The 14,269-nt window shown below is 44.6% G+C and overlaps 1 protein-coding gene across 9 annotated transcripts in view; it reads right to left on the bottom strand.

Moving 5' to 3' along the window:
* Positions 1–14,269, bottom strand: part of LOC132575191 (chromodomain-helicase-DNA-binding protein 7-like) — a 313,791-nt gene that overhangs the window by 10,106 nt on the left and 289,416 nt on the right. For 8 of the 9 annotated variants that reach the window (XM_060243733.1, XM_060243741.1, XM_060243740.1 and 5 more), the window contains 5 exons: positions 7,972–8,200; positions 7,540–7,748; positions 5,770–6,453; positions 3,771–3,931; positions 542–773 (listed from right to left, as the gene is read on the bottom strand). In XM_060243733.1, coding sequence (XP_060099716.1) covers positions 542–773; positions 3,771–3,931; positions 5,770–6,453; positions 7,540–7,748; positions 7,972–8,200 — 1,515 coding nt within the window. The remainder of the gene's footprint in view (positions 1–541; positions 774–3,770; positions 3,932–5,769; positions 6,454–7,539; positions 7,749–7,971; positions 8,201–14,269) is intronic. The other variant, XM_060243739.1, reaches the window with a different exon arrangement.

Raw genomic sequence — 14,269 nt, 5'->3', positions numbered from 1 at the left:
GCTAGGTCTAGTTGAGTCATGCAAGCTGGGTAGTATCAAGTCACCTACTGGTTGCTACCAGACCCATGCCTAGCCCTGATAAGTCCTCCCTCAAAGGCCAAAACAGCCCTAGAAAGGGCCCTGTTCCTGCCTTTTACTCACAGAAAGGAATCCTGGAATGCTGTGGTTGACTAGCAACAACCACTGAGGGAATCCATGTTTTAAAGCTACAGGTGCACCTTTTATTATTTGGTTTTGTTTTTCAACCTCTGATGTATTTTTTTAGACTTCACTTTTCCTGCAAATCTGGCGTGTTTTTCAGGTTTGTAAAAATATTTGTCTTGCCCAATGACCGCTCCAGTAACCAGATCTAAGTATTCACCAACTTGGTTATTAGAATATATGAAGAAACTAAAATGAAGCTGATTTTATATCTTAATATAATGTGCTTTATTTTTTTCTTCCAGAAATGGGACCCTTTTCTGGGCTATATGCACACAGGTCTTGTTTTATTTCTCCTAAAGCAAAATGAAACAACTTGGTAAATTCCCTCACATAAAACTTGCCTTGGATAACTGAGGAGAGACTGTGATATCTTCATTGCCACTAATGTTCGCTTGCCCAACCATGGAGAGCTCTGCAAAGCTCCTTTTCTGCAGAGGGCTGTCCACAGCTGTTGGCGTATAGCCAGGTATAAGCCCTTGGAAATCAAACATCTGGCGTCTATTTACTGGCCACTTCCCTTTCAACACTGCTTCACAGATGTTGTCTAATCGGTTGATCATTACTCGATCCTATAGAAAGGAAAATACATAATGAATGTCCTGTGAAAGTAGCCATTTGGGCTCAGTCAAGGCATGTGCTGCTGTAACAGCTTAGCAGGCTGTATAGCTTGAAAATGTAAGTAAAACTTACAAATGTAATCCACATTAGAAAAATATTCAAAGTAATTCTGAAACTCTGTCTCATGCAAAGAGGTAAGTGAAGAATGGATCCTTGTTAATGGGAATAGTCAGAAACATGAGCCTTAACAGCCAAAATGCATGAACCTTCTAACACACATTTATTGAGTTCTCAATATTGTTTACACATAGCAAAACTAGACATCATCAGTTAAGTCAGCAGTATTATAATACATGTAACTCAACAACATCTTTGCCTTGGGTATGTCAGAGCCAACAGGCTGCATCTGCAATTCTGTCCCAGGAAGTGGTTCCTCATTAGTGTCACTATTAATAAAGTTCAATGCTATGAAATGGGCCCCAACCTAGGGACATCTAATAAATGTCAATTTTCATTCCACGCCCATTATCACTTCAGGTTCCTCTGAAGCGTGTACAGTAAAAAATTCTAATTACAGCTCAGTCAACTTACAATATAGATAAACACAAAATGCACGTTACTGCACCCAGAATAGGGTTTATAGGAGAATATTTTTGTGCTTTTGGGAACATGATTCATGTAAAAAAATAACCTGGTCTTAGGATTTTACTAGTTAATAATGTTGTATCTTAACTTACCCCAAACAGTAGCAATGTTTGGAAATTAGCTATAGATTACTGCACAGAATGATCCTTCAGCTCCCTGAACTGCAGAACAGTGCAAAAGCCTCTAGCAGACCTCAGCAGCTGCAGCTGGCCGCTTGCTTTCCCCAGGAATAAGCCTATTACAGCAAGCCCCCCCCCACCAGATGGCCCTGTTATGGTGATTAGGAAGCTTAAGACTATTTCTACTTTATTTCTTTCTATAGCACTCTCTAAATCCAGGAACTGAGTTGTACACCGAGGTAGCACAAAATCACTACCACAAAGTTCTATCAACTTTATCTAGTAAAACATTCTTGGAAACATTACAAAATAAAGCTGATGGATGAATTTTCTCTAATAGAGCCATTTATGTTTAACAAGAACTTAAGAACTTAAAAGTACAGTCTGTCTACTCTACAAAATGGTTTTAATAATCCCCCTAGTTTCTTTGAACTCAAAAGACAATAGCTCACTCAACCTTAGTTTATGGTCTATCTACTTATGGACGGCCGACCGGTCTGCGCCCCAGAAAATCTAGACCGGGCACTACAGGCCATGGCTGAGTGGCTCAGACTGAGTGGACTGAGACTGAATCCTGCGAAGACAGAGGTCCTTTGTTTGGGCCGTCGAGGACCGGGGGGGGGGGGGGGGGGAAATCCCCCTGCCAGCTTTTGACGGTGCGCCGCTGATGGCGGCGGACAGGGTCAAGAGCCTGGGGGTGCTACTAGAGCCGTCCCTAAAGATGGAGGCTCAGATAGCGACCACTGCCAAGTGCGCGTTTTTTCATCTTAGACGGGCAAGGCAGTTGGCCCCCTTCCTGGACCGTGACGACCTAGCAACAGTGATCCACGCTACGGTCACCTCGAGGTTAGATTACTGTAATGCCCTCTACATGGGGCTGCCCCTGTGCCGGACCCGGAAATTGCAGCTGGTGCAGAATGCCGCGGCCCGGCTGTTATTGGGCCTCCCAAGTTGGGGGCACATTCGGCTGGGTCTTCGGGCTTTGCACTGGCTCCCAATAACATACCGAGTCTGGTACAAGGTGCTGGTCATTACCTTTAAAGCCCTATATGGCCTGGGACCTGCCTACCTGAGGGACCGTCTCTCCCCACATGTTCCCCAGAGAGTACTGAGGTCTGGGACTCAAAACCTTCTCACCATCCCCGGGCTAAGGAAGTTCGTTTCAAGACAACCAGAGACAGGGCCTTTTCTACAATGGCCCCTACACGGTGGAACCAGCTACCGGAAGAGGTGAGGGCCCTGCGGGATCTTACTCAGTTCCGCAGGGCCTGTAAGACAACCCTCTTCCGGTTAGCCTACGCCTGACTGGATAAATGTAGCTTATTAAACTTCTGTGAATTATACTGTACAGTTTTAATGTTAAGAATTTAAGGTTTTAGGTTTTTAAATGCTTCGACTTTTTAAATGTAATAACTCTGTACTTTGTTTTATTGTTTTATCGTTTGCTGTGAGCCGCCCTGAGCCATTTTATGGGAAGGGCGGGGTATAAGTTATAGAATAAATAAAATATAGAATAAATTTTCCACTACAGCATGATTATATAATTTTATTTTGAACAAGCATCAAGGAAATACTACATATTAAAATAGCTATCATACCACCTTTTTAGCCACTTTTTGCATGTTGATTGATATTTTTATTCTACAGATTCCCTAAAGCTCTAGTTACTCTGCTAGTGCCCATAATTTTTTTCAAAGTGATACCTTCTTCTGATTTTGCCCTATTCCCAAATATAGGTTGGGATCCAAAAATCTGTACACAGAGCTCCATGCATGCATCAAGGATCTCCCTTCTCTCCACAGCTCAGGGGGAAAAGGCCATCTAAGAGCTGCTACAGAAAGCTATAAAGTAGCTAGTGTTCAATATTCTGCCCCTGACTGAGTCCCTTTGGTCTGCCTCCATTTGCTTTGTTGTCTAGGGGTTGAGGAAGCACAAAAAAAGAAAAGATGGCTTCAGGCTGGCAGGAGCATTTTTGTTCTTCCTGCCTGTTGCTGCTCCACTGGAGAGCCTGGCACGCTCCCTATTAAGATGTCTAGCAGAGCAAAACTGCAAGTGCTTTAGCTGTTGAAGACCAATTCTTCACATTCTGAGGGTCACATGCATCCCCTCATGCCAAAAGGACTTGCCCTATAGAGTAAGAAACACGGCATCATATAATAAACAAGGCCTTAAAGCTCATCAGTTCTCAGAAGTGATAATTTTTCAACAGTTAAGTAGCAAGTGTAACCCCAACACTGAACTAACCTTAGGCCAAAAAGAAAAGGCAAATGTTCTTTCCTGAAGCAGCTGAGCTACTGATGGATCTCCATCTTCCATATAAAATCCATCACGCGTTTCATCCCTTGCAGTGCTCAGGGATGCATTGCTTTCTTCATCAAAATTCTTACCCTGAGAAATTGTTCCTGCTGAGAAATATTAATCATCAGGAATTAGCTAGAAATGCAGATCACTCATGATAGAAAAATGGAATTATCAAATAAAAATTGATTAGGATTATTTATAATATTATAAATAGTTTTGGTCTATGGAGCATTTTCTGTATATCATAAGTGATGACTATTGTGAATGCTATGCTCTTTTTCACCCCAGTAGTGCAGATACAAAAAGCAGTGATTGAACAGCAGGCATATTTCTAAATAATATAGTTCAATTAAATATGCCATACCATTGTGTTATATACATTTCAGAAACATGGTTAAAACTTAAGAGAACAGTACAGTAACTTGCTAGATGCTTTATGACTATAGAAGCTAGGAAAGAGCATTGTATCTTCTAAGATTTTTGTGCTCCATTTTTATCACTATGTTAAATGAGCACAACGATTTGTCAGTCAACCTATAGCTGTCCATAATTTCAGATAAGTTCAGATAAGTGCTGCTCCTGAGAAGGGGTCATTTTGTAGAAAAATAGGTGGTGGAGCTCATCCAGGGATTGTTATGCAGTTGCACCTACTATTCAATGGACAAGGAGGTGGAACTCTCAGATGGATGAGGTGGAACTCTCAGAAAGGTTCAGGAGCTGCACTCCTGTGAGCTCTCACTGAATCTGAGGCCTGTTCCTGAGACACCTTATGACTAGCTCATATTAAGGGCAACTGGATATTGCCAACGCAACAAAATGCCTGATATTTCTGGTATCACATCAGAAATATCCACTACCATGAAAGGTACTCTGGTATTTCCTGATTTTGATATTTCCTATATTTATTGAGAATGAATTACATAGAATCATGTTGGGAGGCATTTCTGTTGTTCTGCAGGTAGCATTTAAAAGTTAAAGGGCAACTTTCAATCGATGGTGGACTGGCATCCTGAGGCCAGGTCTACCACCCACTGAACTATGGCCCTTTAATCTTTAAAGATCATTCAAAGGGACTGATGAGACAGGGATCCCCTGCCCCAGGAGCAACCAGGGAGGAAACAGAAGGCCAGAGAAAGCATGCACTTCCTTCAAACTTTAAAATCCACTGCAGAAGTCCAGTCTTTGGAGGCCAAGTCAATCAGAGTGGATTTTAAAGTTTAAAGGAAGCTTTTAAAGGGTTCTGGCCCAGCTAGGGAGTAATGTTTCTTCCTCCTCTTCTAATGTTGCCTGTCAGTAGCTGATTCACAGTGCACTGACTTTAAAGAATCATTACTGTCAATGTGCAATAGACCTGGCCTTCAAAGATTGGTCTACCAGTGTGGCCCTTTAAAGGGCTGCTGTACTACCAACCAGTTGGGAGCTCCTCCTCTTTATCCCGCCCCCCATGGCTGCCTGCAAGTACATCAAAAGTTATCTTTTAATTTCATTTAATAGAGACTTAAAAGCCACTACAGAAGTTCTTGACTTGATATTGTAGAAACACGCAGAGCCATGACTTTCAAACTACTTTAGGGAAATTCTTGGCCACTTTTACCAATTTCCCCTTGTACTGTGCAGTCACAGGATTCACAGTTTTCATAATACAATTATAAGGCCAAAGAGGTAGTGCCAGTTTTATCCAGAGAACACATTACAGAATCCTCTAAAATGTATGCAGTTTTCTGGGCAAAACAGTATGGAAAGGGAGAAAGTTTGATAATCACTTAACTCCTGTAATCCTAAAGCTGCACAATCCATATCTGTGACTGACAAAGGTTTGAAGAAGACAAACATCAAATTACAAAATCTTTTGAACTTATCCAGACCCTGGAGAATGTCCTGAACATGGCTAGCCAAACAAAACCAGTATTACTATTAATCAATTTATATTCTCAACAATTACCTTCAGGTTGGGATGATTCTTCTGATTTATCATCATCATCAAGTTTCTCCTCTTCATCATCTTCTGAACCTTTCTCAGAAATAGACTTTGGATCTACTTCTGTACTCAGTTCTATGTCTTTAATTTCACATTTAACAGGACCAGGCTCAGCCTCAGCATCACAGTCCTCCTTGTCATCCTTCACTGCAGCATCTGGTGCTTCCTCTTCTTTACCATCAGACTTCTCTTTGGCTGCTGTTTTTTCAGGTCCTTCCAGTTTAACATCGGCTTGTTCCACCGATTTTTCATCTTGCGTTGTTGTTGATGGGATGATGGAGGACACATGACTACAGCAAACACTCAGTGGATTTAACAAGGACACAGTATTCAGACTACCTCCACCCCTGCTTTGAGCGAAGTTTTTGTGCGACTCAAGAAAGGAGAGCTCAGGGTCATTCAAGATGTGATAATCAGTCCTGCTGACTCCATGTTTAGCAGCACCAATCAATAAATCTTTGTCATGTTTGCCACATTCCCACCATTCTGGCAGATCCAAGCTTGGCTGGCACAGTTTTAGCCTTTCCACTAGTTGTGGGTGATGAAGAACCTGCTCTCGGACCTTCCGCAGGAGCTCTATGCGATACAAAGTTCGAGAGGCACGCTCTTCAGTGATTGGCTCAATCACAGTTGAAAGGTCAGGGGGTTCTGTAGGAAAAGAGATGGATTTGGGTATTATGAAACATTTTAAAATACTAAACTTAAGTCAAAGTCACTTTTGGACAACTTTCTAAGGATGTCTACTGAAGTTACAGAAAGACGATTAAAGAACTGAACATATAGATTTGCAGGTGAAATGTAATTTTGCCAGTTCAGACACTAAGATTAGAGTCAACTGAAATGTGTTCTTGTGGTGAGAGGATATGCAGCAGAGAAAGAAATAGCTGGCTTTAACACACTATTGGTTTATTGTATTTGTGAATGGGGCGATCAATCTCTCCTGAAAAAAGTTTGAGTCCAGTGGCACACTTATGACCAAAAATAAAATTATTCAAGGTATGGCTTTCATGTGCAAACACACTTCTTCAGATATAGAGTGCTGGCAAATGACAGCTTACACCTTAAATAAAATTTTGTTGGTCTTAAAGGTGCCACTGGACTCATCACTGTTAGTAGCAAAAAAGCTTAAGGCACATCTTTATTTTCTCAGATTGCCCCACTGTTAGAAGCCCTGCTGTATGTAGTTCCAGGTTGCTCTATGCCTAGAGGATATCAGGTGGCCTGGAAAAGCTCCCTGGGATGCTGCTATGGCAGCATTCCAGGCACCAGGGAAAGAGAGAATAAGGGAGACCTCTCTCTCTGCTGCCATGTGCTCTGTAGCCTACAAAAGCCATAGTGTGAAAAGGAGAGAAGAAATTTTCCTTTGCTCAGAATTCTAAAATCTGAACTGGAAAACAACTCTTTGTTCTTAATGTTCACCTTGGACTGGAGGCTATCATTATGAGTTTGTGAAACCAAGAAAGTACAAAATTCAGTGACAAGATTAGTTATATACACAGTTATATATAGGTATGTGAGTATAAGTAGTATGCATTGCATATGGGTTGTGTGAATGGAAGTGTAGGTATGCGAAGGGAGAGGTCATGAAATAAAGAAGCAGAAATGGACAAGGGAGAAAGTTATGACACACAGATATGTATCTGTAACTTTACTTGCATGTCTGCTTGTATTTCTCAGGTGTTAATGTCTTACTTTAACATTGTTTCCTAGAATTATGACTATCAGGGAATTTACCTTCATCTGGTTTAGCGGGCATTCGACATACTCTCCTGCACATAGCTACAAAACAGCTGAAGTACTTCTCCAAACTTTCATCAGACTTCTTATCAAGCCTGGCAAAGGCTCTAAACTGGTTCCAATCAAATTGCTGCTTTAAAGGATCAAAAATAACCCCAAAAGTAGAAACAACACGATAAAAATCTGCTTCTTCTCGTCTCGTCCATCTGGAAACAGGAAGAATTAAGAACAATTCTAAGAGTTTACATGTCAGAACATTTCTATGAGTTTACATATTGTAGTGTGGCAACAGATACTATTTTGACTCTACTCCCTTCTATTGTCCAGGTTTTTTGAAAACTTTTGTTTAGAATTTTTCCTGCCATATCCATGTGGCAACAGATACAATGTAAATAAAAGCAAGATGTTCATACAAATGAAGATGCTCACTTTTGACGTTTTTCTGTTATTATAGCTTCTCTTTCAGCTTCTAATGCTCTCACTTCTTCACGAGGTCGCCGCCGACGCCGGTCAGTCTTCATTAGTGCCTCCTGCCTCATTTGTTGCCTTTTATAGCTACGCTGATAGGCAGTAATGAGGCGGCGCAAGCGGGTAGTCAGGGTTGAAGTGTTAGGCCAGTAGAGTTGGCCAAAATCAGCATTGCTTTCACTGTGTTTGCCTACAGATTAACAAAATTGAGATTAGGCATATAGACTAAAGATAAAACACTAATTTTGTCGTGTATGAAAGAACAATGACCCATAACCATCATTAACTCTTTGTATTACTCAGAACAGAATCTCCTCAAAGTAGAGGAATTCGAAATTATATACAGATCAAGAACTTGCCATGAGTAATATTCTCAGTGAAATTCTAATAGCAGCACTGAGTTATATTAAAAACTAGACAAAACAGTAATCCCAAATATATGGACTGGTTCTAAGTAATATAATGCAATATAATTTAGGGGGAGGTATTTGTGATTTTCATGCATTGTGCAGGGAGTGGGACTAGATGACCCTGGAGGTCCCTTTCAGGTCTACGATTCTACGTACAATCCTAAACAGAGCTATACGCTTCTAAAAATTGCAGTTACAGTAATAACCCTTTGTAAACAAAGAGCTGCTACAATGAATCTTACCTAAATGATTCTGGGTGCTCTCTAGGAAGTCATGCCCTCCTATGAACATCAAACAATACAGGCAGGGGTTCTCCCTAAGAGGATAGGAGGACATCTTGGGTGTTTCCCACCGTCCAATCAGGGAGGCAGGAATCTAAAAACTTCCTCTTCCTGTGGCTGTGGGAACCACCCTCTTGCTCAGTTCATTTCCTGCCTTGACAGGGAGAGCAAGTTTCCAGGATAGGCTCCTATCCCTTTTTCCTTACTTCTACTCTTACCTTACCAAAAAAAAAAAAAAAGATCCTTACCTTCCTCTTCTTATAATTAATCCCTTCCTTCCTTCTTGACTTTTCTACCTTCCTTTCACCTCTCACGACTGTTTTTCTCTTTACCTCAACTCTGAGGGAAAGGAGTGCTGAAAAGGCTCAGGCCCCTTTAAGGGACAGCCGCGGCGCGAAGAAAAGGCGGGATGCAGTGCCATCCCAGGGACGACTTTATGGACGACCCCGACTTAGATGCCTGGCACGGGGCCAAAGAGCGGGGATCCTCCGGAGCCGGCATGTCCCGAGGGCTTGCGGCGGCTACCGGCAACGTGCCCTGTAGGGGCAGGCTAACGTACCCACAATGGGAACTTCTTCTTCTTTTGTCTTTGATTTTTTAGAATGCATTAAACAGACGGTAGACATTGCAGTCAGAGCTGCAACTCATAAAAGACCCTATGTTGCAAGCTCTGTCTCATCTTCCAGGTCCCCCTCCCCAAAGAGGTCCAAGAGTCGTGCCTGGCTCACCAAGGCACAGAAAAAGACCCTAGCAAGTGAATGTGCAGGGCGAGTGGGATCACCTGAAGTGGATCACTCAGAGGATTCTGAGAGCGAGGACCGGGAGGAGGGTGAGTTTATTTCAGATGAAGAGATAGAATGCAGTGTAGACCCAGAGCCTTCCTTAAGATTTTTTAAAGCAGAGGAGTACCAACCACTCCTAGCTAAAGTACTGGCAGCTTTAGACCGCTACGAATCACCTGAAGAACAGGAGGCTAGTTGCCCCCTAGCAAATCCTAAGAACAAGCCTAAGGGGAACACAGAGTTCTTCCCTCGGTACCGATCCATGGACAAGGTTTTTCCTTTCCCTGAGTTTTTCGAACGCCAGTTGAAGGCGGAGTGGGCAAAGCCCAATTCTAATCGCCAGGTGCCAGGCTTCCTTAAAAAATTATATGCATTGCCTTCTTTTGCCAATGACATGCTGCAGGTACCGCTGGTTGATGCGCCAGTGTCGGCCCTACAGTCACATGGACTCCTGTCTGAAGACGGGCGTGGATTGGTTCGAGAGAGCTGGGACAGAAAGATCGACCTAGCTCTGAAAAGGAACCACGAGGCCACGGCCTTGGCAATTAAGGCAGCGGCTACAAACTCTATCGTGTCTCGTGCAGCAATCGTTTGGGTTCGTCGTCTAACCCAACTACTTCCCAACGCAGACAGGAGGATTCTCGAGGGCACCAACAGGCTTCTGAGAGCGGCCAAGTTTTCTGCGGATGCTTCTTTGGATACTCTTACCTTCGCCGCCAGAGCAATGGCGTCATCAGCAGTAGCGAGAAGGGGGTTGTGGCTTTGGGCCTGGCCAGCGGACATTCATTCCAAGTCAATAGTGTCTTCCTATCCCTTCCAGGGTGAGAAGCTGTTTGGAGATGCTCTGGACAAGATCCTCGTGGAGACACGTGATAAAAAGAAGGCTATGCCTAAGTACCTCAGGCGTCCAGATAGGAAGGGCTTCGGATCCAGCTCCTTTCGAGCTTCAACCAACAACAACTCCAAGCCAAAACAGGACTTTCGGAAATCACCCTGGGGGCAGCCCAGACAGGGGTTTCGCAAGAACTTCGGTAACCAGAGATTCCAGAGGCACCAGTCTGACAGATCAGATAAGCCGGACAGGGACCCTAAGCCCAATAAAGCCTGACTGGACTTCCATTCCCGTTGGGGGTCGCCTTCTTCATTTCCATCAGGCCTGGGCGACCTCACAAGACGACTCTTGGACTTTAGAAATTGTCAGCCAGGGATATGCCATAGAGTTCCGGAGAACCCCACCAAATCGTTTTCTTGTATCCCCTCTTCGTTCAGACCCAACCAGGAGAGACATCACTTTCAAGGCAATTCGTCACCTACTGGAGTGCGCGGCAATAGAACCAGTACCACAGAATCAGAGATGTCAAGGTGTCTATTCGATATTTTTTATGGTTCCCAAGAAAAACGGGGACTGGAGAGCAATCCTGGATTTGAAATTTCTGAACAGGGCCATCAAACTCCGTCACTTTCGTATGGAGTCCATCAAATCCATAACGGAAGCTCTCCATCATCAGGACTACATGACATCCTTAGACTTGACAGAAGCATTCCTGCACATACCGATTCTACTGGCACATCGCAAGTTTCTTCGCTTCTGCGTGAACGGGTTGCACTTCCAATTCAGGGCTCTACCCTTCGGCCTGGCAACAGCACCCAGGGTGTTCACCAAAGTACTGGTGAACATAATAGCTCTCCTCAGACAACAGGGGATACATGTACACCCGTATCTCGATGACCTGTTGATAAGCTCATCATCGAAGAGGAGCGCCCTACAAGATGTCCAACACACCATCAATTGTCTGCAACAACACGGTTTTTTAGTCAACCTCTCCAAGAGCCACTTGCACCCAACTCAGAGGCTGGAACATCTGGGCATGGTCAACGACATGAACTGGAACGCCCTCTTCCTACCAGAGGACAAGGTGCTGAGAACCAAGACAATGGTACATCAGGTGATCAAGGAAAGATCATCGTCCCTCCAGTCCTTGTCAAGACTCATGGGTCTGTTGGTCTCGAATCTCGAGGCAGTCCAGTGGGGGCGATTTCATACCAGGTCATTGCAGATGTTTTTACGCCCTTACCAGCTCCAGATTATGGAGAAGCGTACCTTGTCCCTGACAGTACCTCTAGAAGTGAAGGAGAGCCTAAGATGGTGGACAATAGATACCAACCTACGCCAGGGGAAGATCTTCTGTGTGGACAAGGAGATGCAGATCTTCTCAGATGCCAGCCTTTCAGGTTGGGGGGCGACCCTTGACGAGAAGCCCACGCAGGGCCAGTGGTCCACCAAGGAAGCAAAGCTCCCGATCAACCTATTGGAGCTCCGAGCCATCCGATTAGCACTACTTCACTTCCAGGACCAGATCATCGGTCAACATGTCTTAGTCCGGACGGACAACATAGCGGCCAAAGCCTATTTGAACAATCAAGGGGGATCCAGGTCCTCAGCTCTGTTCAAGGAGGCCGTGAAGATGTTCAGCTGGGCGGAGGAGCATGTGAAGTCAGTCAGGGCAGAACACATTCAGGCAATCTGCAACATCAAGGCAGACTGGCTCAGCAGAGAGAGCATTCAATCCGGGGAGTGGTCGCTCAACAAATTGTTGTTTCAGAGAATAGTGGATCATTTCGGTCTACCGATCCTGGACCTCTTTGCATCAGGTCAAAATCACCAACTTCCAAGGTTCTTCACAAGATTCTTCCACAGACAGGCAGAGTCCACAGACGCTCTAACATCCCCGTGGCCTCAAGGTCTTCTTTACGCCTTTCCTCCGATACCTGTCATTCCAAAACTGCTCAGAAGAGTCAAGCTTCTGAGAGCCGAGATTTTGTTGGTTGCTCCCTTGTGGCCGCGACGTCCGTGGTTCTCCTCAATCCACCAGATGTCGACAACGGAACCACTCCACCTACCAATGTGGCCAGACGCGCTATTACAGGGACCGGTGTGGCACCCGCATCCCGACTGGCTGCGATTGACCGCGTGGAGGTTGAGAGGAGATCGTTGCTAGATCTGGGATATTCAACGGAGGTAGCAAGCACTATTTTAGCATCCAGAAAAGACTCCACCACACGGATATATAACGCCTCATGGAAAGCCTTCCACAGATGGTGTCGGAGAAAGGGGGTGGACCCTTTACAGCCTACTATTCCGAAGATCCTGCAATTTCTCCAGGATGGTTTACATTCAGGCCTTAAACTGGCCACACTTCGACGTCAGTTGGCAGCCCTTTCATCAGTGCTTCAGCAGGTGGAGGGGTCCAAGTTGTCATCTCACCCTCATATTCGCCGTTTCTGAGAGGAGCCTCGCTAACCTCTCCTCCTCAATCTCATCGTTTTCCTACATGGCAACTAAATCCAGTGCTTTCAGCCTTAACCAACCCCCCATTCGAGCCTCTAATGTCGGTTCCTTTGAAGATGCTGCGTATGAAGGTTATCTTTCTGGTGACAATAACATCGGCCAGAAGGGTTTCCGAGCTCGGGGCTCTATCTGTCAAGCGGGAGCTATGTGTATTTCACAAGGATAAGGTGGATCTCTACACAGACCCTACCTTCCAGCCGAAGGTTTCCTCTAAATTCCATAAAAACCAGGAAATCAACTTACCATCGTTTTGCCCAAATCCCAAGCATCACAAGGAGAAGGTATGGCATACACTTGATGTGCGTAGAGCAATCAAGATTTATCTGGTCAGAACTGAGCAGATTCGTCAGTCAGAGTCTATGTTCATCAATATAACATCGCCCAGACTGGGCCAGAAAATGTCCAAGGCGACAATAAGTTATGCCATCAAACAGTGCATAGCAGAGGCTTACAAAGCGATGCATCTCAAGGTGCCCACTGGGATTACCGCTCATTCAACAAGAAGCGCAGCAACCAACGCCGCCTTTGAGAAGAACGCTTCGGTTGAAGAAGTTTGTAAAGCAGCCACGTGGTCATCTGTTTCCACGTTCGTTAGACACTACAAGCTCAAAGCTTATGCCTCTGCGGACGCAGCCTTTGGCAGACGGATATTGCAGCACGTGCTGCCCGATTAGAGCGATCCCTCCCTGACTAACACACTGCTCTGGGAGCACCCAAGATGTCCTCCGCCTCTTTGGGAGAACGACCCTTGGCACTTACCGTGAGGGGTCCTTCTCCTAAGAGGATAGGACATCTTGCCCTCCCATCTATCGCCCTATCTGTGGAATATTATCTTTCCTTCTCTTTCTTCTATAGCTGGAAGTTTCCAAGGTTTTTTAGGTCAAGTACTATGACCTGCCTTTTTTCTCTTTATACCAGTTTGTTTTGCACGGCAATATATTTTGTCTTAAAGTTGCAGTTTTTTGCTGTTCATATATAGGTTAAGTTATTCATACTGCTGCTCGGAGTCACCCGAACTGAGCAAGAGGGTGGTTCCCACAGCCACAGGAAGAGGAAGTTTTTAGATTCCTGCCTCCCTGATCGGACGGTGGGAAACACCCAAGATGTCCTCCTATCCTCTTAGGAGAAGGACCCCTCACGGTAAGTGCCAAGGGTCGATCTGCAGGGACATGTGGGTGGCATTCCATTTTTCTCTCACCCACTATTTTCTCTTTCCCTTCTGTGAAAGCCCCCACAACCTTACCTCTTTTTCTGCTTCCTTCTCTCCTTCCCACCCACCAGCTCAACTACCTTTATCTGCCCTCTTGTCTTCAGCTTTCTTTCCCCTGGCACCTCTCCCTGGGAACACTTTGGCCAAGTTGTGCAGTGAGAGATGCTAGTCCCAGTTGTATAGTGGAAAACCTCACTTTCCCCTGTGTCTTCTTCCCTATACTAATC

This window comes from Heteronotia binoei, chromosome 7 (genome assembly GCF_032191835.1).
Source record: "Heteronotia binoei isolate CCM8104 ecotype False Entrance Well chromosome 7, APGP_CSIRO_Hbin_v1, whole genome shotgun sequence".
NCBI lineage: Eukaryota > Metazoa > Chordata > Lepidosauria > Squamata > Gekkonidae > Heteronotia > Heteronotia binoei.
The sequence above is the reverse complement of the archived record's forward strand: the minus strand, read 5'-3'. Positions and strand labels throughout refer to the sequence as shown.